Source organism: Pan paniscus, chromosome 6 (assembly GCF_029289425.2).
Source record: "Pan paniscus chromosome 6, NHGRI_mPanPan1-v2.0_pri, whole genome shotgun sequence".
NCBI classification, from domain to species: domain Eukaryota; kingdom Metazoa; phylum Chordata; class Mammalia; order Primates; family Hominidae; genus Pan; species Pan paniscus.
Window position 1 is genome coordinate 93,542,236 of NC_073255.2, and position 22,607 is coordinate 93,564,842.

Genomic DNA, 22,607 nt, shown 5'->3' on the forward strand with positions numbered 1-22,607 from the left:
CTCAGCCTTGCAAGTAACTGAGTACAGCCCAGTGCGCACCATCATGCCCGGCTATGTTTCTAATTTTTTATAGAGATGGGGTCTCCCTATGTTGCCCAGGCTGGTCTTGAGCTCTTGGTCTCAAGCGATCCTCCTGCCTTTGCTTCCGGAAGTGTTGGGATTACAGGCATGAGCCACTACTCCTGGCCACTGTTTGCTTTAATGGGAAAGACGAGAGCTTGCTTAGAAACCGAAAAATCTGATTGGGAAGGAGCAGCTGAACGTGGAAGACAGATAGATGTGCAGATGGAGGGAAAGAGGTCCCTGAGATGACGGAAGGAATGGAATCTGGACTTCAGGGAAGGGGCTTCCCCAGGCCAGGGGAGGAGGGAGGGAGGAAGGACAGGTGCGGGCAGCAGGGGCGTGGAGATTTTGCAGCATGGTGATGGCAGCCTTCCATCAAGTATTTTCTTTTCTTTTCTTTTTTCTTTTTTTTTTTTTTTTGGATGGAGTCTTGCTCTGTTGCCCAGGCTGGAGTGCAGTGGCGCGATCTCAGCTCACTGCAACCTCCACCTCCCGGGTTCAGGCGATTCTCCCACCTCAGCCTCTCGAGTAGCTAGGATTACAGGCACCCGCCACCACACCTGACTAATTTTTGTATTTTTAGTAGAGACGGGGTTTCACCATGTCAGCCAGGCTGGTCTCGAACTCCTGACCTCAAGTGATCTGCCCACCTCAGCCTCCCAAAGTGCTGGGATTACAGGTATGAGCCACCTCGCCTGGTACATCTAGTACTTTCTTTTTCCAAGAAATAGGAAACAGCATCATGACCAGGAGTCAGGAAATTAAGTCCTGCCGGGCCCACACTCATGCCACCTGTTTTCCTTCCTTGGCCTCAGTCTTCCCAGCCTCACCATAAAAAGCTGGGACTGGTCCCCAATTTGTTTGATCCTCAGGAGCTTCTCAACATTTTTTTTTTTGGCCAGGTGCAGTGGCTCATGCCTGTAATCCCAACACTTTGGAAGGCTGAGGCAGGAGAATCCCTTGAACCCGGGGAGACGGATGTTGCTGTGAGCCGAGATCACACCATTGTACTCCAGCCTGGGCAACAAGAGCGAAACTCCATCTCAAAAAAAAAAAAGGAACTACACAAGAAGGCAAAATTAGGCTGGGTGTGGTGGCTCACACCTGTAAACCCAGCACTTTGGGAGGCCGAGGCAGGCGGATCCCTTGAGGTCAGGATTTCAAGGCCATCCTGGCCAACACGGAGAAACCCAGTCTCTACTAAAAATACAAAATTAGCCTGGCATGGTGGTGCATGCCTGTAATCCCAGGTACTCGGGCGCTGAGGCACGAGAATTGATTGAGCCTGGGAGGCGGAGGATGCAGGGAGCCGAAATCGTGCCATTGCACTCCAGCAGCCTGGGTGACAGAGAGAAACTCTGTCTGAAAAAAAAGAAAAAAGAAAAAAAAAGAAGGCAAAATCAGAAGCCCCCGAGTGAGGTTGTGAGGTCCTGTCTATGTGGGAAACCCACTCCATACACTGTGGCTCCTGGGACCATTTCCAAACCCTCAGCTGAGATGTGGGTCAGGACATCATCAGGCGGGACTCCTGGGCTGGATCAGGGCTACCTCCAAAGATCAGGATGCTTGGCTGCCCTCCAAAGGGGTGGAGACCTATCCAGGCCTTTCTGAAACCTGAACCCTGGGGTGGGGGGGCTGTGGGGGGAGGAGGGGCTGCCTGGCCTTGAGAGTCCATTCCTCCCCCACCCACATAGCTCCGCCTCCACCTGGGTGCCCTTTTCCTGGGGCTGCTCCAGCTGGTGCCGGCCACCTCCACTCCCCTTTGCTTCTCGCTGTCCCTAAGGTCGGATGGGGACGGGCTGGGGCCACCAGCCAGCTCCATGGACAGGGACTTTGCCTCTGCTCACCTTCCAGCTGTGGAAAGAAAAGAAGAAACGCCTGTGTTGATTTCCATTTGGAAGATCCTTCCTCCTCCTAAACTTCCAGGGGCAGACAAAGTGATTCGATCTTGGATTGACTGTAGAAGAAGGGACAGAAAGAGCCCAGAACATTCCCCCAGGTATGAATCCTTCGCTTTTGCTGGAGTGTTTGTGCGTGTGTGCGTGTGCATGCGTGTGTGTGTGTGTGAGACAGAGAGAGAGAGAGAGGGAGAGAGGCAACCATTTCCCACTGGTCAGATGGGAAATTGTCCTTGTTAATCTCCCAAGCCCCTTCTGGCTGCTGTTTTCTATGATTCTGTAGCCATCACCTTGATTCAGTCACTCAACAAACATTTCCTGAGTATCCACCCTGTGCCAAGTGCAACCACTGAATGAGATCTGGTTTCCACCCTCAAGGGTCTGCAGTCTCGATGGAGAAACAGTAATGATAACAATAGCCACCACACCTAGAGTGGGCCAGACACTGGGCTAAGCCTTGTGAAAACATTTGCTCATTGAACTTGGCAAAAATGATAAGGGGTAAGTGGATCACGAAAGCCATTTTACAGATGAGAACAGTGAGGCTTTGCAAGGTGAAGGTCATACAGCTAGGAGATGGTGGAGCTGATGCTGCAATATGAACCGCTGTGTTAGGCTGCCGGCTGTACTGTAGAAAATGTAGGCAACAGATGGACTCAGAAAGGGATATGAAGGGATGGGAGGGCTTTCAAGAGCCCTAATCACCAAGGACAGGGAGGGATGAAGCCTTGTCTTGCCAGTGTTCCCTTGGGCGTGAAGCAGGAGCAGACTGGAGGGGCCCACCTTGGAGCTGGGAGGGTAGGAGGCAGGCTTGGCGGAGGGCTCTGGGGTCACCTGGGATTTGAAATCTGGGGGGATCAGGATCGGGGGTCCTTCTCCCTCACGCCTGGGCTGAGGTGGCAGGGGATAGAGGTGGGGAAGCTGAGGATTCCTGGCAGGGTCTCTGGAAGTTGCCTGTCCCCAGGGTGGGGGCTGATCTGGCCTGGGGGGCCAGTATCCCAGCAGCCTGAGAAGTGGGTGGCACTGAGGCCAGGAGGCAAAAGGAGGCCAAGATAACTATGTGCCCCCCCACAACAAGCAAAGACTGGACTATGTCTTTCCCCCTCCTCATGGTTCTCAGCTCCCATCTCCCAGCTGTCCCCAGTCCAGGCAGAAGGAGGACAAAAGGTGATTATTCCACTGGGGGCTGTCCTGGGCCCCATGAATGGGGTGTTGAAATCCCTGTGTCCGCATCCAGATAGGCTTTCATCTTCTCCCCAATCAGACTTTGTACACCAGGGCACAGGTAAAGCCAGAGAGAGGAGGGGGTTGGAGGGACGGTGGGGAGCTCCCTCTGGGACAAGCACCCATGTCCCCCAGTCCCACTCTCAGTGTAGCCCAAACAGAACCATCCTCTCCACCACCGCCTCCTACAAAGTCCCCATCAGGGTGGCTGGGAGCCAAATGGATGCTCCTAGCTCCCTGACCCCCAACACCAAGAGTAGCCCAGTCCTGCCAGTTCAGTCTCCCACATATCCTTCGCATCTCTCCTTCCTCTCTGCCTCCTATGGCCTGGAGTCTGGACAACTGCATCAGCCTCTAAACCAGCTTCCCATCTCTCCCCAACCAACAAGTCCACAGTCCACACAATGCATCAGACCCTTGCTAAAAGTCTGCAAGAAAAGGGGACGTGAGAGAGGCTTCTGGGACACTGGTTACATGGTGTGAATGCCCTTTGAGCTCTAAGCTCATGGTTTATGCACTTTTTTTTTCTTTTTAGTTAGAGACAGGGTCTTACTCTGTCATTCAAGTTGGAGTGCAGTGGCATGATCATGGCTCACTGCAGCCTTGAACTCCTGGGCTCAAGTGATCCTCCTGCCTTAGCCTCCCAAAGCACTGGGATTACAGGCATGCACCACCATGCCCAGCTAATTGTTTTTTAGTTTTGTAGAGATGGGGTCTCACTATGTGGCCTAGGCTGGTCTTGAAATCCTGGGCTCAAGAGATACTCCCTCAATTAGCTGGGCGTGGTGATACCCACCTGTAATCCCAGCTACTCAGGAGGCTGGGGCAGGAGAATCGCTTGAACCTGGAAGATGGAGGGTGCAGTGAGCCAAGATTGTGCCACTGCACTCCAGCCTGGGCGACAAGGCGAGACTCTGTCTCAAAAAAAAAAAGAGATCCTCCCGCCTCAGCTTCCCAAAGTGCTCACAGGAGTAAGCTGCCACACTTGGCCTAGAGTTAATTTAAATCAGGGCCAAGCCTGGTGGCTCACACCTGTAATTCCAGCACTTTGGGAGACCGAGGCGGGTGTATCACTTGAGGTCAGGAGTTCCAGACCAGCCAGGTCAACATGGGGAAACCCCGTCTCTACTGAACATACAAAAATTAGCCGAGTATGGTGGCACATGCCAGTAATCCCAGCTACTCGGGAGGCTGAGGCAGAAGAATTGCTTGAACCCAGGAGGCGGAGGTTGCAGTGAGCTGAGATCAGGCCACTGCACTACAGCCTGGGTGACAGAGGGAGGCTCTGTCTCCAAAAATAAATAAATAAATAAATAAATAATTTAAATCAGAAGAAATGTGCCAATAAAATGAGAAAAATATTAAGTAAATCATAGTTACCATGACACACAAATACATAGAAAAAGTGAAGGAAGGTCTGAGAGAGTAAACGCTGCTTACAATGTTCGGCCCATTTTGGGTGGAAAGGCCTTGAAGATTTTTTTTTTTTTTCTGATTTAGGATTGGGGTATTAAAAACAAAAAAAGTGCAAGACAGGAGGATCACTTGAGGCCAGGAGTTTGAGACCAGCCTGAGTAACACAGCACGAGAGCCCATCTCTACTAAAAAGAAAAAAAGAAAAATAATTAGCTGGGTGTGGTGGTGCGAGCCTGCAGTTCCAGCTCCTCAGGAGGCTGAGACAGGAGGATCCTTTGAGCCCAGGATAGGGAGGTTGCAGTGAGCCATGATCATGCCACTGCACTGCACCCTGGGTGACAGAGTGAGACCCTATCTGTAAAAAATAAAAAATAAAAAAATTCTTTAAAGTAAAAAAAATTAACTAATTAATTTGAAAGGGAGACTTTATATTGTTCTGATAAACGGAAAACCAGAGTCCTTTTTAGAAGGCATTGTACAATTTAAAAAGAATTATTGAAAATAAAACAATACATGAGTATCTATATCCTCCCAAATTAAGTGGGTTGCTGTCCGTGGCACCAATACTATATTTCGAATGCACAGACCAGGTGCGGTGGCTCATGCCTGTAATCCCAGCACTTTGGGAGGCTGAGGCGCGTGGATCACCTGAGGTCAGGAGTTCAAGACCAGCCTGGCCAACATGGCGAAAACCCATCTCTACAAAAAATGAGCCGGGCGTGGTGGCGGGTGCCTGTAATCCCAGCTACTCAGGAGGCTGAGGCAGGAGAATCGTTTGAACCCGGGAGGCAGAGTTTGCAGTGAACTGAGATCACACCATTGCATTCTAGCCTGGACAACAGAGCGAGACTCCATCAAAGAAAGAAAAGAAAAGAAAGGAAAGGAAAGGAAGAAGGAAGGAAGGAAGGAAAGAAAGGGAGGGAGGCAAGAAAGGGAGAGAGGGAGGGAAGGAGGGACAGAAGGAAGGAAGGAAAGAAAGAAAACAAAATCAAATGTGCAGCCCTGGAGGATAATCTCTGAGTCCTTGGGCTGGTCATGGTTTGGGCCGAGCCAACCCTGCCAACCCCTTCTCCCACCATTTGCCCTCTTCACACATCCTCAGCTACAGCCATGACCGACTCCTCATGCGTTTCCATCCAAGCAGCATCTTTCTCACCTCCCAGCTTTTGCCTCTGCCGTTGTCTCCACTCAGAATGCCAAAGGCAAGTGGAAATGTCATTTTCCCCTGAAGCTGACCCCTCTAGGAAGTAAACACTTCGAACTTTTTTCTTTTTCCTGCAGCCTTGGTGCAAGTGATCCTCCTACCTCAGCCTCCCCATTAGCTGCGGCTACAGACATGTGTCACCATACCCGACTCATAAAAAAGAAATGTTCTGGGCCAGCACGGTGGCTCACGCCTGTAATTTCAGCACTTTGGGAGGCCAAGGTGGGTGGATCCCTTAAGGTCAGGAGTTCGAAACCAGCCTGGCCAATATGGTGAAACACCCTCTCTACCAAAAAAAAAAAAAAAGAAAGAAAGAAAGAAAGAAAGAAAGAAAGAAAATACATATATATATAAAATTAGCTGGATGTGGTGATGCACACCTGTAATCCCAGCTACCCAGGAGGCTGAGGCAGGAGAATCACTTGAACCTGAGAGATGGAGGTTGCAGTGAGCCGAGATTGTGCCATTACACTCCAGCCTGGCCACAGAGCGAGACTCTGTCTGAAAAAAAAAAATCTACTAATTTTTGTATTTTTAAAATTTAATTTTTTTCTTTTTGAGGCAGAGTCTTGCTCTGTCACCCAGGCTGGAGTGCAGCGGCATGATCTCAGCTCACTGCAACTTCTACCTCCCGGGTTCAAGAGATTCTCCTGCCTCAGCTTCCCGAGTAGCTGGGATTACAGGTGCACTCCACCACACCTGGCAAATGTTTGTATTTTTGGTACAGACGGGGTTTCACCATGTTGGCCAGGCTAGTCTCGAACTCCTGACCTCAAGTGATCTGCCTCCCTCAGCCTCCCAAAGTGCTGGGATTACAGGCATGAGCCACCGCGGCTGGCCTAATTTTTGTATTTTTTGGTAACAGACAGGTTTTCGCCATGTTACCCAGGCTATATCTCGATCTCCTGGGTTCAAGCGATCCACCTGCCTCAGCCTCCCAAAGTGCTGGGATTACAGGCATAAGCCACCACACCCGGCCTCATTTTTAAAAACTTTTTGTAGAGATGGGGTCTCACTATGTTGCCCAGGCTGATCTCGAACCCCTGGGTGCAAGCAATCCTCCCACCTCGGCCTCCCAAAGTGCTGGGAGGCCCAGCAACATTTGGGATCTTTAATTTCAGATGTTCCAACTGTGACTTCTCCCTGGCGCCTTGATGGGAGCATCTGAAACACCCTTCACCATCTAGATGCACAAGGAAGCAGAGATGCTAATTGGTCCCCAGCTGGATGAGAAGCGCTGGGGGTGGAGGTTGGGAGATGGGAGTGCTGCCACTCCCTTTCTCCCCCCAGCCCTGTCTTTCCTTCTCCTCCTGCCACTGGGTGAGTCCTCCCCTGTTAGCCCTTGCCACTTCCTCTTTCTGAATCTCAGTTGTCCGAGCTGTAACTTTATAGTAGGAGGGGGGTTGTGAGTGAGCTCGTTCCTGTTGTTCTTTCCAATGCTGACCTTTGCCCAGAGTTGACAAAAGAGCTAAGAGTCTGAGTTTGGGGAATGAAGGGCTCAGTACTGGAGGTGACAGGTAAACGCACCCATGGAATGGGCAGTTAGGGGACACTGGGCACAGGGAAGGAGAGAAAGAGGGTGTGCTCACCAATGGCTGTTGGAAAGACAGCTGGTAAAAGAGATGAAATCAAATGACCTAGGGACTATCCAAACATAAGAAGAAGGCCGGGCTCGGTGACTCACACCTGCAATCCCAGTACTTTGGGAGGCCAAGGCGGAAAGATCACCTGAGATCAGGAGTTTGAGACCAGCCTGGCCAACATGGTGAAACCCGCGTCTCTACTAAAAATACAAAAATTAACCAGGCTTGGCAGCACGCACCTGTAATCCCAGCTACTCAGGAGGCTGAGGCAGGAGAATCACTTGAACCTGGCAAGTGGAGGTTGCAGTGAGCCAAGATCACGCCACTGCACTCCAGCCTGGGTGACAGAGCGAGACTCTGTCTCAAAAAGAAATAAAGATAAATAAATAAATAAGAATAAGTTGAATCAGCCAGGCACGGTGGCTGTCGCCTGTAATCCCAGCACTTTGGGAGGCTGAGGAGGGCGGATCATGAGGTCAGGAGTTCAGGACCAGCCTGGCCAACATGGTGAAACCCCGTCTCTACTAAAAATACAAAACATAGCTGGGCATGGTGGCGGGCGCCTGTAATCCCAGCTACTCAGGAGGCTGAGGCAGGAGAATTGTTTGAACCCAGGAGGTGGAGGTTGCAGTGAGCTGAGATTGCGCCATTGCACTCCAGCCTGAGTGACAGGGCGAGACTCTGTCTCAAAAAAAAAAAAAAAAAAAGAAGTGGAGTCTCAGTTTCTTCATCAGTAAAATGCGTACACAAGTACAGGCTGCAGGGGGTGGTTATAAGGAAAGTGTCAGAACTGTCATACTCGGACCACAAGTGAGGAATTATTTTCCGGCTTTCCATTTTGCCTGGTAGGCAAATTTCACTTCCCTGTTTCCTCTCCCACCTCCACTCTCAAGCATCGTGCTCAGAACTGCATGATGAAGAGTGTGGCTGTCTGGGTAGTCTCTCAGCTCTACCCTTGATTTGCTATGTGGCCCTGAGTAAGTTGTCTAATTTCACTAACCCTGAAGTTGCCCTGTCTGTAAAATCCTGCCTAACTTATAAATTATCCTAATGATTAACTGAGTTCGCCTAAAGAAAGCAATGAAGGCCGGGCGCAGTGGCTCACGGCTGTAATCCCAGCACTCTGGGAGGCTGAGGTGGATGGATCACCTGAGGTCGGGAGTTTGAGACCAGCCTGACCAACATGCAGAAACCCCATCTCTACTAAAAATACAAAATTAGCCAGGCATGGTGGTATGCCTGTAATCCCAGCTACTTGGGAGGTTGAGGCAGGAGAATCGCTTGAACCCAGGAGGGGGAGGTTGCGGTGAGCAAAGATGGCACCATTGCACTCCAGCCTGGGCAACAAGAGCGAAATTCCGTCTCAAGAAAAACAAAAAAGAAAAAAAGAAAGCAATGAGGACATACATGATGGCTGAAGCAGAAAGACTCAAGGCCAGGCAAGGTGGCTCACACCTGTAATTCTAGCACTTTGGGAGGCTGAGACGGGAGGATCACTTGAGGCCAGGAGTTCGAGACCAGCCTGGGCAACAAAGTGAGACCCCTGTCTCTACAAAAAATTTAAAAATTAGGCCAGGAGCAGTGGCTCATGCCTGTAATCCCAGCACTTTGGGAGGCTGAGGCAGGCGGATCACTTGAGGTTAAGGGTTCAAGACTAGCCTGGCCAACATGGTGAGACCCCATTTCTACCTAAAAAATATAAAAATTAGCTGGGTGTGGCGGTGTGCGCCTGCAGTCCCAATTACTCGGGAGGCTGAGATGGGAGAATCACTTGAACCCAGGAGGCAGAGGCTGCAGTGAGATGAGATCATGCCACTGTGCTCCAGCCTGAATGGAGTAAGACTCTGTCTCAAAAAAAAAAAAAAATAGCTGGGTAGGGTGGCAGGAGCTTGTCCCAGCTATTCTGGAGGCTGAGGCGGGAGGATGGATTGAACTCAGGTATTGGAGGGTGCAGTGAGCTATGATCATGTCACTGCACTCCAGGCTGGGTGACAGACTGAGACACTGTCTTAAAAAAAAAAAAAAAAAAAAAAGAAGAAGAAGAAGAATGAAGTAGAAGGACTCATCTAGGTAAATCTTTAGGGAGGGAAATATGATGAATCCCAAAGCCAATTTACACATTTAAGGTGGAGCTACTGAACATCTGCTGAGTACCAGGTTCTGAGCGGAGAGTCTGGGGACACAGAGTTGAGACAGGCATGGCCACATTACCGGAGAAGGCCCTGAAAGAGGCCTGGGTATGTGGTGTCCAGGAATTCAGAGGAAACAGAGAGCACTTCTAGCTGAGGGCTCCAGGATGGCTTCCCAGAGGAAGGGGCTCCAAGCTGGGAATTGAAAAAAGCTCTTGCCTAGGTGTGTTGGCTCACACCTATAATCCCAGCACTTTAGCAGGCCAAAGTGGGTGGATTACCTGAGGTCAGGAGTTCAAGACCAGCCTGGCCAACATGGCGAAACCCCACCTCTACTAAAAATACAAAAATTAGCTGGACTTGGTGGTGTGCACCTGTAATCCTAGCTACTCGGGAGGCTGAGGCAGAAGAATCGCTTGAACCCCAGAGGAAGAGGCTGCAGTGAGCTGAGATCGTGCCATTGCACTCCAGCTTGGGTGACAAGAGTGAGACTTTGTCTCAAAAAAAGAAAAGAAAAGAAAAAAGGCGAGGCTGGTCAGAATGGTTAGAAGATTCTAGAAGGTTTTGTAGTGAAAGCTCAGGAGCTGAGACTCCTGTAGGTAACAGGGGTCATTATGGGATTTAGCATTAGTTTGAGATGTGCAGATCTACAGATTTACACCCGCAGATCTCTCTAGGTTGGCCCAGGGACCACTAGGAGAGGGGTGAGGCAGGGAAGCCAATCAGGACAGTCAGAGAAAGAGACAATGGGGCTTTGGCAAAGCAGGGGTACTGAAGTCCAAGAAGACGGGGGTAATGTTGAGGACTGTGGGAGTTGGGGGGTGTGTTCCTGGGACCAGGGAGCCATGGTGTGGGCAGAGGGGCCAATGCTCTTCCTCACTCTGTTTCAGCCAGCGCCCTACAGCCCACTCCACTGCCCTTTCAAGGTAGGTGCCCCACCCCGCCCTTCCTCACCCTCACCTGTCCGCCAGGACTCCAGCCTCAGACAGGGAACCACAGGAGGTGATGACTAACCAGCCTCCCTTGACTCTAGATGCCCCCATCTCAGGGGAGCTGTAGTCTCCCCATTTTCCAGAAGGGATTGATCCCAAGGTTCCCATGGCTTCATGGCAAAGCGGGTAACCTGGCTGGGTCCCATAGTGCACGTCTGTGATCCTAGCGCTTTGGGAGGCCAAGGCAGGAGGATCACTTGAGCCCAGGAGTTTGAGACCAGCCTTGGCAACATAGTGAGACCCCGTCTCTACCAAAAAAAATAATAATAAAATAAAAGGACATCCTGGAGTGGGCATGCTGGAGGTTGGACTCAGTGACCCCCTGGTGCCAGCTCCACCCTCTTCACAGAACTGAGGCTGGTGGGGGGCCCCAGCCGCTGCCGGGGCCGCCTGGAAGTCATGCACGGTGGCTCCTGGGGCAGCGTCTGTGATGACGACTGGGACGTGGTGGATGCCAACGTAGTGTGTCGCCAGCTGGGCTGTGGCCTGGCACTGCCCGTGCCACGGCCCCTCGCCTTTGGCCAAGGCCGAGGCCCCATCCTGCTGGACAACGTGGAGTGCCGCGGGCAGGAAGCTGCGCTGAGCGAGTGCGGCAGCCGCGGCTGGGGCGTCCACAATTGCTTTCACTACGAGGATGTGGCTGTCCTGTGTGATGGTGAGTGGAACCCTGGGACCTGGAGGGACAGACAGACTGTGGCAGGCAGCAGGGCTGTAGGCTAGATAAATGAAGGGACTTCCCACAGGTAAGGCTGTTCCATGCAGATCAGGCCAGAGGCTACAATGCCTGGTGCCAGGGAAGAACCCCAGCCTGGGTCCCAGGGATTCTTCTGGGTCATTGCCTGACCCTGACCTTGGACCAAAAGAAAACCAGCACTACTGCTTCCATGTAAGGCTTTGATTGTCCCAGCAGAGCCCCTCCCCCTTTAAAAAATTTTTTTTAGAGATTTTGGAGATGAGGTCTCACTCTTTGGTCCCGACCAGAGTGCAGTGGTGTGATCATAGCCCACTGCAGCCTCAAACTCCTGGACTCAAGGGATTCTCCCGCCTCAGTAGCTGGAACTACAGGTGCAAGTCACCCCACTGGTTCCCCTCTCCTAATTTTAAAACCAGACAATCAGCCGGGCATGGTGGTTTATGCCAGTAACTCCAGCACTTTGGGAGGCCAAGGTGGCAAGATTGCTTGAGCCCAGGAGTTTGAGACCATCTTGGGAACATAGTACCTTATCTCTACGAAAAATCAGAAAAATTAGCAAGGTTTTGGGGGGGGTCCCAGCTACTTGGGAGGCAGAGGAGGGAGGATCGCTGGAGTCTGGGGGGGTCAAGGCTGCAGTGAGCCGTGATTGTGACACTGCACTGCAGCCTGGGTGACAGAGCAAGATCCTGTCTCAAAAAACAAAGAAAAAAACGACTATTGGGGTCACACTGGCCATGCGCTCCACGTGGCATAGAGCTGCAGCGGAAACTGAGAGCAGTGCTTCTAGTTTTCAAGAAAATCACGGGGTCTCATGAAAACACAGATTGAGGCCCAATCCCAGAGTTTCTGATTCTGCAGGTCTGGATGGGGCCTGAGAATCTGCATCGCTAACAGTTCCCAAGGGAGGTGAACTGCTTTAAGAACTGTGCTTCAGGCTGGGCACGGTGGCTCATGCCTGTAATTCCAGCACTTTGGGAGGCCGAGGCAGGTGTATCACCTGAGGTCAGGAGTTCAAGACCAGCCTGACCAACATGGTGAAACCCTGTCTCTACTAAAAATACAAAAAAATTAGCTGGGCATGGTGGCAGGCACCTGTAATCCCAGCTACTCAGGAGGCTGAGGCAGGCAAATTGCTTTAACCAGGGAGGCGGAGGTTGCAGCGAGCTGAGATTGCACCATTGCACTCCAGCCTGAGCGACAGAGCAAGACTCCATCTCAAAAAATAAAATAAAATAAAAAACAACAACAAAAACCGTGCTTTAGAGGAGTCCAGGACTCTGGTGTGGACCCTCTCCTCTCATACCCCAGTGTTCCTGGCTGTGACTCTTTGTGTGGCCAGAGGCTCTGGCGGCAAGCACCTTATGGGTCCATCCTCCTGCCCCTTAAACACCCCGTGGTGTGAGGATGGAGAACAGAAAGACCCCTGTATCCACTTCACTTCCTTTCCAGAATTCTTGCCAACGCAGCCCCCAACAAGGAAGATGTTAACCAGTAGAGCACCTCCTACGACACTGCCGAATGGAAAAAGTACGTAAGCATAATGTGGGCACCACCTGGGTTTTGGGAGAGGAGTCTCTCACACCCTACCCTAGGCAGTGGGAAGACAGGGATTACAAATTGAAGATGTAAAGTTAGAGAAAATGGCTGGGCACGGTGGCTCACGCCTGTAATCCCAGCACTTTGGGAGGCCGAGGCCAGCGGATCACTTGAGGTTGGGAGCTCCAGACCAGACTGGCCAACATGGTGAAACCCTGTCTCTACAAAAAATACAAAAATTAGCCAGGCGTGGTGGCACATTCCTGTAGTCCCAGCTACTTGGGAGGCTGAGGCAGGGGGATCACTTGAACCCAGGAGGCAGAGGTTGCAGTAAGATCATGCCACTGTACTCTAGCCTGGGGGACACAGTGAGACCCTGTCTCAAAAAAAAAAAATAGAAAATGAATGGGCGGTGAGACTGGAGCTTAATCTCACAGGAAGGTCAGATGAGCCCAAGAATGATGATCATGACTAGAACAAGAAAATGAAAAGTGCTCTAAAAGAGGGACAGTGAAAGAGGCAAGGAAGTCCAGAGGTGGAAGAGGGTCCCGTTCCTCAGGAGATCAGGGAAGGCTTCCTGGAGGAAGAGGTGTGGGGCTGTATCTTGAGGATGTCATTTGCAGTAGATGAGAAGGCAGCACGTCCCAGGCTGCCAGGAGACAGGGAGCAGGGTAGGGGGGTTGGTTTTAGGCAGAAATGATACTGTGATCCCACAAGCTACCCCCAGTCTGGACCAAGGAGGCGGTACCCTGGGCAGCGGGGTGAGCAGATGCCCATGGGTTGTAGGTCCTGGGACACCGGGCTGCCCTTGTGGTGCGGACGGGGGCAGAGGCCAGTGGGAGATGCGCCCTGCCCCCCGCCCCCATCCCCAGGTGAGGGCAGCGTACGCCTGGTAGGGGGCGCGAACCTGTGTCAGGGCCGAGTGGAGATCCTGCACAGTGGCCTGTGGGGCACCGTGTGTGACGACGACTGGGGGCTGCCGGATGCCGCTGTGGTCTGTCGTCAGCTGGGCTGCGGGGCGGCCATGGCCGCCACCACCAACGCCTTCTTCGGCTATGGCACCGGACACATCCTGCTGGACAACGTGCACTGCGAAGGCGGCGAGCCCCGCCTGGCAGCCTGCCAGAGCCTGGGCTGGGGTGTGCACAACTGCGGCCACCACGAGGACGCGGGCGCGCTCTGCGCAGGTGCGGGCTCTAGGGGCGATGGGCGGGGCCGGGGCAGGTGGGCGGGGCCCTGTGGTAATGCTGGAGGAGGAGGCTTCGGTGGGGAGGTGGATGGGGAGGGTGTTTTGGCTGTCTTGATGCTCCCCAGAGCTCTCCAGGCAGCATCCAAAATTACTTCTATCTCAGTCCTGTTCTAGAAGTGCCTCCAAATATCCCAGAACTCCTTGTGGTACACTCCATGGCTATGAAACAATATTGCACTAATCCAGTCTGGCCAACATGGCAAAAATTAGCCGGGCGTGGTGGTGCATGCTTGTAATCCCAGAGACTCGGGAGGCTGAGGCAGGAGAATCGCTTGAACCCAGGAGGTGGAGGTTGCAGTGAGCCGAGCTCACGCCACTGCACTCCAGCCAGGGTGACAGAGACAGACTCCGTCTCAAAACAAACAAACAAAAAAACTGTACTATTGCTTCACCAATACTCGAGAATTCTATAGCAATATCCCAAGAATGCCTCCAGAATGTTCCAGCAAGTACTGTTCCTGGACCACTTTAGAGTAACACTCTAGGATAACACTCGGAGTAACACTCTAGAATTGCCCCAGAGATATTCCAGAATTCTCTGATGCTCACAGCATTACCTAGCACACCCCTCTGTCATCCTGATGCTCTAATAATAGTATTTTCTCCCCACCTAGGCCCTCTCCAATTTGGGAGGGTTTCTCAGCAAAGAGGAATAATAGGGCCAATAATGCTATTTCACAGATGGACTCTGCTCTGTAAGAGATAAAGTGGTTGCCCACAACTCATAACTCATAGCAAACTAAGGGCTATACATTCCCAGTGTATAGGTGGGAAAGCTGAGGCCCAGAGAGTCAGAGCCTTGCCCATGGTCACACAGTTAATGCAAGGCAGGCAAGCCCCCAAATCGAGGCTTAGTCCAGGAGGGTTTTTGGCTTCCCTCAGCAAAGAATTTAAGGGCCAGCTGGTGTTAGCAGCTTTCATTGACGCGGCAGTGCACAGCAGCAGCAGAGGTCCTGCTCCTTGCTGAGCAGGGCTACCCCATAGGCAGTGTGCCCACAGTAGCAGCTGAGAGGCAGGTCTGCAGTCGTAATTCTATTTACTTTCAAGTATATGCAAATTAGGGGGTGGATTATGCAGATATTTTAAGAACTAGAATGGTAATTTTTGGGTTGTCTGCGTTGCCATGGAAAGGTAACTCCAGGTGTTGCCACGGCAATGGTAAACTGACATGGCATACGGGTGGGCGTATCTCATGGAGAGGCACTCCCACCCCATCCCTGTTTTAGCTAGTCCTCAGTTTGGCCCGGTGTCTGAGCTCCACCTCCTGAGTCGAGTGAGTCCTCCCTCCTGCCCCATTCCCCACTCAAGAGATTAGTTGTTTTTTTGTTTTTTGTTTTTTCACTTTAAGGGGGGCTGTAGGAGGGCAGAAGTCTGTCTCAGTGAGCCCTGACAGAGCCCCTGCTAACCCTGGGCATGGCCCTTGCCCTGCTAGCCCTGTTTTCTCTGTAAGAGGGGGATAATGGGCTGGGCGCGGTGGCTCACGCCTATAATCCCAGCACTTTGGGAGGCCGAGATGGGCGGATTGCCTGAGGTCGGGTGTTTGAGACCAGCCTAGCCAGCATGGTGAAACCCCATCTCTACTAAAAAAAATACAAAAATTAGCCAGGCGTGCTGGCAGGCGCCTGTAATCCCAGCTACTCAGGAAGCTGAGGCAGGGGAATCGCTTGAACCTGGGAGGCGGAGGTGGCAGTGAGCGGAGATCGCACCATTGCACTCCAGCCTGGGTAACAAGAGCGAAACTCCATCTCAAAAAAAAGAAAAGAGGAGGATAATGAGAACTCAGGCCTGTGTATGGTCCTCCCTGATGGGCAAGGCCTTCTGTACTCCATGTCTGTTGGACACAGAGGACTTCTGATGAGAACATGGGACATTGGAGAGAAATGAAAGCGTGTCTGTTGACAGCCCCGTATAAACTGAAGTGTACACCTCACAGCACAAGTGAATTACAACCACTATCAAAGTGGGGACAGGCCTCCTTGGAACCCCGCTGCGGCTGGGCCGCCAGCCCTGGAAGTAACATCTATCCTCTCCTCCAGGCAGACCCTCCTATCCTCCCCTGACAGCCCATGGCTGACCAGAGACCAGAATCTCAGCCTCTGACCCTGCCCCCTTCTCTCCTGCCCTAGGCCTGAGTCCCCCAACGCTCACGGCACTGCCATCCTCAGCCACAAGAGAGGACTGGGCTTGGCAGACAGATCCGTCCGGTAAAGAGCTCAGCCCTCCAGGCGGGAATGGTAGGGGTATGGTGGGTGCGGCTGGGAACTGGGAAGAATGTTCTGGATTCACAGGCGGGGGCCCTGGCTAACAGGCCAGGGCTTTGGCCAGATGGTGCAGAGGTGGGTGAGACAATTATGAGCAGACGGAGCAAGGATGATGAAACTCAGAGCTCTGAAAACTTCAGCGGGGTGGGAGGAGGCAGTAAGAGATTTCTTCAAAGCACAGAAGTAAAATTTGGGATGTGGGCGGTGGCTCACTCCTATAATCCCAGCACTTTGGGAAACAGGCGGGAGGATCTGTTGAGGTCAGTTAAAGACCATCCTGGGCAACGTAGCTAGACCCTGTCTCTAAATATAAATAAATAAATAAATAAATCTTATATATATATCTTATATATAATATATATCATATATAATACACATATTTTATATATTTATATATCATATATAATACATATTATATATATATATATTATACATACATATATTTAAATTGCCAGGCATAGTAGCTCACGCCTGTAATCCCAGCACTTTGGGAGGCTGAGGCAGGTGGATCACTTGATGTTGGCAGTTCAAGACCAGCCTGGCGAACATGGTGAAATCCCATCCCTACTAAAAATACAAAAATTAAAAATAAATAAATAAAAATACAAAAATTAGCCGGGCGCCTGTAATCCCAGCTACTTGGAAGGCTGAGGCAGGAGAATTGCTTAAGCCTGGCAGGCAGAGGTTGCAAAGAGCCGAGATTGCGCCACTGCACCACAGTCTGGGCGAGACACAGCGAAACTCTGTATCAAAAAAAAAAAAAAAAAATTAGCTGGGCATGGTGGGTCGCACCAGTCCTAGCACTTTGGAATACCGAGGCAGGAGGATCACTTGAGGCCAAGAGTTCTAGGCTGCAGTGAGCTATGATCGCACCACTGCACTCCAGCCTGGGCGACAGAACAAGACCCTGTCTCGAAGTTAAAAAAAACTTTTTTTTCAATGGGATGATGCTGAGATTGGGAATTGAGAGACCTTATGAGGGGGTCGATTGAGATGAAGGTTGAGTCAAGGTTAGCAGTGCAATTGGAATTAGGATAGGAACTATCCCTGGGCCTGAAGTTAGGATAATACCTAGAATTAGCTTTCGGTTCATTCAACCAAGTTTCCCGGAGATCCCAACGCGCGCCAGACAACGTGGTGACTCTGGGGTTGCAGCTGAGTGGGGGTACGGGTGTGGTAGGGTTGGGGGTCTTGGTAGGCGTCCCCGTGCCCTGCTGCAGGACAGAAGGCCTCCTCGTCCCCTTCGAACGCCCTAGATGCCCTGTCTCCACAGCTACAGGAGTTGGCCCCCCGCCTTCCCGGGAGACGACACTGCTCACCACCGCCGCCTGGGCCGCGGGGAAGAAAAGTAAGTGGCGGTGCCCTGGGTCTGCGGGGGGTGGGGAAGGGTAGAGCTGGGGCTCTGCCCGGGAGCCGGCAGCCCCAGCCCAGCCCCTCTGGCCGCGGGCCTGTGCGCCCCGCAGGTGGGCGGCTGCGGCTGGTGGGCGGCCCGGGTCCGTGCCGCGGCCGCGTGGAGGTGTTGCACGCCGGGGGCTGGGGCACCGTGTGCGACGATGACTGGGACTTTGCGGACGCGCGCGTGGCCTGCCGCGAAGCGGGCTGCGGGCCTGCGCTGGGCGCTACGGGACTGGGCCACTTCGGCTACGGCCGCGGCCCCGTGCTGCTGGACAACGTGGGCTGCGCCGGCACCGAGGCTCGCCTGAGCGACTGCTTCCACCTGGGCTGGGGCCAGCACAACTGCGGCCACCACGAGGACGCGGGAGCGCTCTGCGCAGGTGAGGCTGACAGCGAAGGTGAGGCTGACAGCGAAGCTGAGGCTGACAGCGGGGCCGCGCACTGCGGCGAGGGAGGGGCGGGGCGGCGCCACGCGCGAGGCCTCTCTGCGGCACTGCCGCCCGGGGAGCATGCGCACTCCGCAGAGGGGCACCGCCCCGCCGTGCGCGCGCTCTGCCGCTGCGCGGCGGGGCGGGGCCGGAACGGAGAGCCTTCTGCAGTGGAAAATGGGGCGGGGCCTGGGGAGCGCCGCGTGGTGTATCTGTGAGGGGCGGTGTCCGAAGGTCAGGGCTAAGGCCGATCCCAGTTCGAGAAAGGCATCAAGTCCGTAAAGGGTGGGGCCGTTTGCTCCCGGCTAAATCTAGACCCAGCAAAACTCTATTAAGCAGAGAGTGGATCACCCTTACCAGAGCTAGCGTGTGTCCTTTGGGCGGAGTCAATGGAAAGGGGTGTTTGCAGTTTGGCAGAACACTGTGAAATTCATTGATTGCTGTGGGAATTGATATCTTCACCCTCATTTGGTGCCCCAGGGCTAGTAGGCCCTACTTCCCATAGTTTTGGCCACAGAGGGTTCTGTTTTGGGGCCAAGGTTTGGAGAGGCACAACACCTATTTCTTTTTTTTTTTTTTCTTTTGAGACAGAGTCTTGCTCTGTCACTCAGGCTGGGCTGCAGTGGCACGATCATAGTTCACTGCAGCCTTAAACTCCTGGGCTGAAGCTATCCTACTCCGCTCAACCTCCAGAGTAGCTGGGACCACAAGGGGCATGCCACCGTGCCTGGCTAATTTTTGAATTTTTTTTAGAGATGAGGTCTCACTGTGTTGCCCAGGCTACTCTCGAACTCCTGGCTTCAAGCAATCCTCTCACCATGACTTTTTTTTTTTTTTTTTTTGACACAGAGTCTCAGTCTGTCACCCAGGCTGAAGTGCAGTGGCTCGCTGCAACCTCCGCCTCCCAGGTTCAAGCAATTCTCCTGCCTCAGCCTCCCGAGTAGCTGGGACTACAGGTGCATGCCACCACGCCTGGCTAATTTTTGTATTTTTAATAGAGACGGGGTTTCACCATGTTGGCCAGGCTGGTCTACGAACTCCTGACCTCAGGTGATCCACCCGCCTCGGCCTCCCAAAGTGCTGGGATTACAGGTGTGAGCCACCATGCCCGGCCTTACTTTGACCTCTTAAAGTGCTGGGACTACAGGTGTGAGCCACTGCACCCACTCAGTGACACAACCCGCATTTCTGATCAAGGGGAGCAGTTCTTCAGGAACCTGTGAAGTCCTTTTTGTCCCTAGGACAGGCAGGCTTTCCTGGGGAGAGCAGGAGGGGACCTGGCCCTAAGGAACATGCTTCCCATTGTGAGAGCCACCTCTTTATCTCTGTCCTTCCTGAACCAGGCCCAGAGGAGCTGGGACTGCAAGTCCAGCAGGATGGTTCTGAGACCACGCGGGTGCCCACTCCTCGGCCCAGGGACGGTAGGTGCCCATAATCCCCTGAAAGTGGGTGGAGGCATCGGGGTCTTAAGGACCTGGATTGGGGGAGGTCACAGCCTAGGTTATAAAGCTCAGCAGATTCACACCGGGACCTGGAAGTCTTGTCCTTTTTGTTGGTCTCAGGCCTCCTTTGTAGGAATATGGTGTCCAGAAAGAAGGAGGTGAGCTTTAAACTACAGCAATCTGGAGATTTCTAGAGGTGAGATCAGAATGAGGGGTAAGGATCCTGTCCTGAGCAGAGCAATGAAAAAATTCAGAATGTAGTTCTGGGAGCCCAGGGGGGTGCGGGAGACCGTGATGACCTTCAGGGGACACAATAGGATGTAACAGAGTCTCCAAACAGCCGGCCTGGGGCTGGGGTACTGGGATTATGAACAGAGGACTAGAGAGAGAGCAGACATGAAGCACCCAGTACACGTCGCGGATCACTCAAAAACATTTGCACGCTTTCTCCCAGTCCTGAGACTATGGGTCTGGACTGATGCTCATCTTATTTATTTATTTGTTATTTTATTTTTTTGAGATAGAGTCTTGCTCTGTCACCCAGGCTGGAGTGCAATGGCGCAACCTCCACCCCCCAGGTTCAAGTGATTCTCGTGCCTCAGCCTCCCCAGTAAGTGGGATTATAGACATGTGCCACCACACCCAGCTAATTTTGTGCGTTTGTATTTTTAGTAGAGACAGGGTTTCACCATGTTGGCCAGGCTGGTCTCGAACTCCTGACCTCAAGTGATCCGCCAGCCTTGGCTTCCCAAAGTGGTGTGATTATAGGCATGAGCCACTGCACCTGGCCCCATCTTATGTATGTTTGAGACAGAGTCTTGCTCTGTCATCCAGGTTGGAATGCAGTGGCACAATCATGGCCACTGAAGCCTTGACCTCCTGGGCTCAAGCAATCCTCCTGCTTCAGTCTCCCAAGTAGCTGGGACTACAAGGCACACACCACCACACCCGGCTAATTTTTGTTTTGTTGTTTTGTTTTGTTTTTAGAGACAGGGTCTTGCTATGTTGTCCAGGCTGCTGTCCGGCTTCTGGGCACAAGCAGTCCTCCCTCCTCAGCCTCCCAAAGTGCTGGGATTGCAGGCATGAGCCACCGCACCTAGCGCCAATCTTCTTTTTTGTTTTTTTGAGGTGGAGTCTCACTCTGTCGCCCAGGCTGGAGTGCAGTGGCACGATCTCGGCTCACTGCAAGCTCCACCTCCCGGGTTCATGCCATACTCCTGCCTCAGCCTCTCAAGTAGCTGGGACCACAGGCACCCGCCACCACACCCAGCTAATTTTTTGTATTTTTAGTAGAGACGGGGTTTCACCCTGTTAGCCAGGATGGTCTCGATCTCCTAATCTCGTGATCCGCCTGCCTCGGCCTCCCAAAGTGCTGGAATTACAGGCGTGAGCCATTGTGCCCAGCCAGCGCCAATCTTACTTTAATTTCATGTGTCTGCCTTCATCTAGTGACTCCTAGGGCAGTGCTCAGAGTGTCTCAGACCTCTCTTTACTCCCAACCTGACCTAGCTTGGGAGTGGCCTGGCATGGACCAGCCCCTTCCAACCCAGCCCTGTCCCCCCACAGGGCATCTACGTCTGGTCAATGGAGCCCACCGATGCGAGGGACGTGTAGAGCTCTACCTAGGGCAACGGTGGGGCACTGTCTGTGATGATGCTTGGGACCTGCGGGCAGCCGGTGTCCTGTGCCGCCAGCTGGGCTGTGGCCAGGCCCTCGCAGCCCCTGGCGAGGCTCACTTTGGCCCAGGCCGAGGCCCCATTCTCCTGGACAATGTCAAGTGCCGTGGGGAAGAAAGTGCTCTGTTGCTCTGCTCTCACATCCGCTGGGATGCCCACAACTGTGACCACAGCGAGGATGCCAGTGTCCTGTGCCAGCCTTCATGACCCAGCCCGCTCTGCAGACCACCTCTTCTTCTGGGAGCTGTGACCTGCCCTTCCTCCTCCAGGAAGCCTTCCTCTTGTGATGACTACAGTTCACTTTGCTCCTCCTTCCCTTGCCTGGGAGAGAGCCTACCTAGACAGTGCAGTCCTGCTTGGGGGAGCCTGGCTGTACCCCCGTCCACTTACTGCGTGACCTCAGCCTGCCATCGACTGTTGTGAGCCCAATTCAGTGAAAGCTCCTGTGGTTTTGCTCAGCCAAAACCAAAACGAGGGGAAGAGGATGATTCCTAACTCTTCTGTTTGGTGGGGCTCTTTTTATAGCACCAGACCCTGCCTTCCTTGACCTAGATCCAGGAGGCTCAGGGGCTCTTTAAATGGGGTATCTCCTCTTCCCCCAACCCATCTTGGGATCCCCAAGAAGAGGGAAGGCAGGAGGGGCCTACAGCTCCTACCTTGGGCCCTCAGGGGCTGCAGAGGAACCTGGGTCCCTGTCCTGCCCTGCTCCGCGAGGGCCTGGACTAACTCAGATGGTGCTCGGCTGGACAAGGGGACTGGGGGAGGGGCCAAAGCAGGGACAGTGGCCCCTCCCTGCAGCTGGAACCAGCATCTCTGATTTATGCCGTCTCCACCACAGAGCCTCCACTTTGCAGGAGCAAAGAACCCTGGGGGCCTGTAGCCACCGGTTCATAGGTGCCAAGTCAATAAAGCATTGTCCCCCGTCTCTTATAACTGCAGTCACTGTTTCAGCACAAATGCATTCTCTGTGGCAGCAGGAAAGACTCTGGGCAGGGCTCTCGGGAGGAAACAGGGTTCGGAATGGAGGATGGTTCAAAAGCATCAACCAAGAGCTCTCAGCAGGTCCATCGCATCCTGGAAATGCTGAGTCACAGTGTCAGGCCTACATGGCCCCTAGTGAGTCCCTTAACCCAACTCCTCTCTCCTTTCACATATATAGAAATCAACGTCCAGCAAAAGGAAGGGGCTTGCTCAAGGCCACATAGCAAGGCGTTGGAGTCACTAGAAGAGAGAAGAAATTTTTTTTTTTTAAGACAGAGTCTCACTCTGTTGCCCTGACAAGTGCAGTGGCACAAACTCGGCTCACTGCAACCTTTGCCTCTTGGGTTCAAGTGATTCTCCTGCCTCAGCCTCCTGAGTAGCTGGGACTACAGGCATGCGCTACCACACCCGGCTAATTTTTGTATTTTTAGTAGTG

The 22,607-nt window shown here is 52.8% G+C and overlaps 1 protein-coding gene and 1 long non-coding RNA gene across 2 annotated transcripts; one reads left to right on the forward strand and one right to left on the reverse strand.

Moving 5' to 3' along the window:
• Positions 1 to 450: 450 nt before the first annotated feature.
• LOC129398164 (uncharacterized) lies at positions 451 to 13,785 on the reverse strand. The gene is made up of 2 exons (XR_008625868.2): positions 13,647 to 13,785; positions 451 to 1,917 (listed from the first exon to the last, which is right to left on the reverse strand). It is a non-coding gene; the product is annotated as an uncharacterized LOC129398164 (long non-coding RNA).
• Positions 1,910 to 22,123, forward strand: SSC4D (scavenger receptor cysteine rich family member with 4 domains). Its single transcript, XM_034965392.3, has 11 exons — positions 1,910 to 2,062; positions 6,927 to 7,125; positions 10,408 to 10,443; positions 10,859 to 11,164; positions 12,653 to 12,730; positions 13,612 to 13,926; positions 16,115 to 16,192; positions 17,523 to 17,597; positions 17,713 to 18,024; positions 19,416 to 19,493; positions 21,081 to 22,123. The coding sequence occupies exons 2-11, from the start codon at positions 6,993 to 6,995 to the stop codon at positions 21,395 to 21,397; spliced, it is 1,728 nt and encodes a 575-aa protein (XP_034821283.2). The 5' UTR covers positions 1,910 to 2,062; positions 6,927 to 6,992; the 3' UTR covers positions 21,398 to 22,123.
• Positions 22,124 to 22,607: the final 484 nt, after the last annotated feature.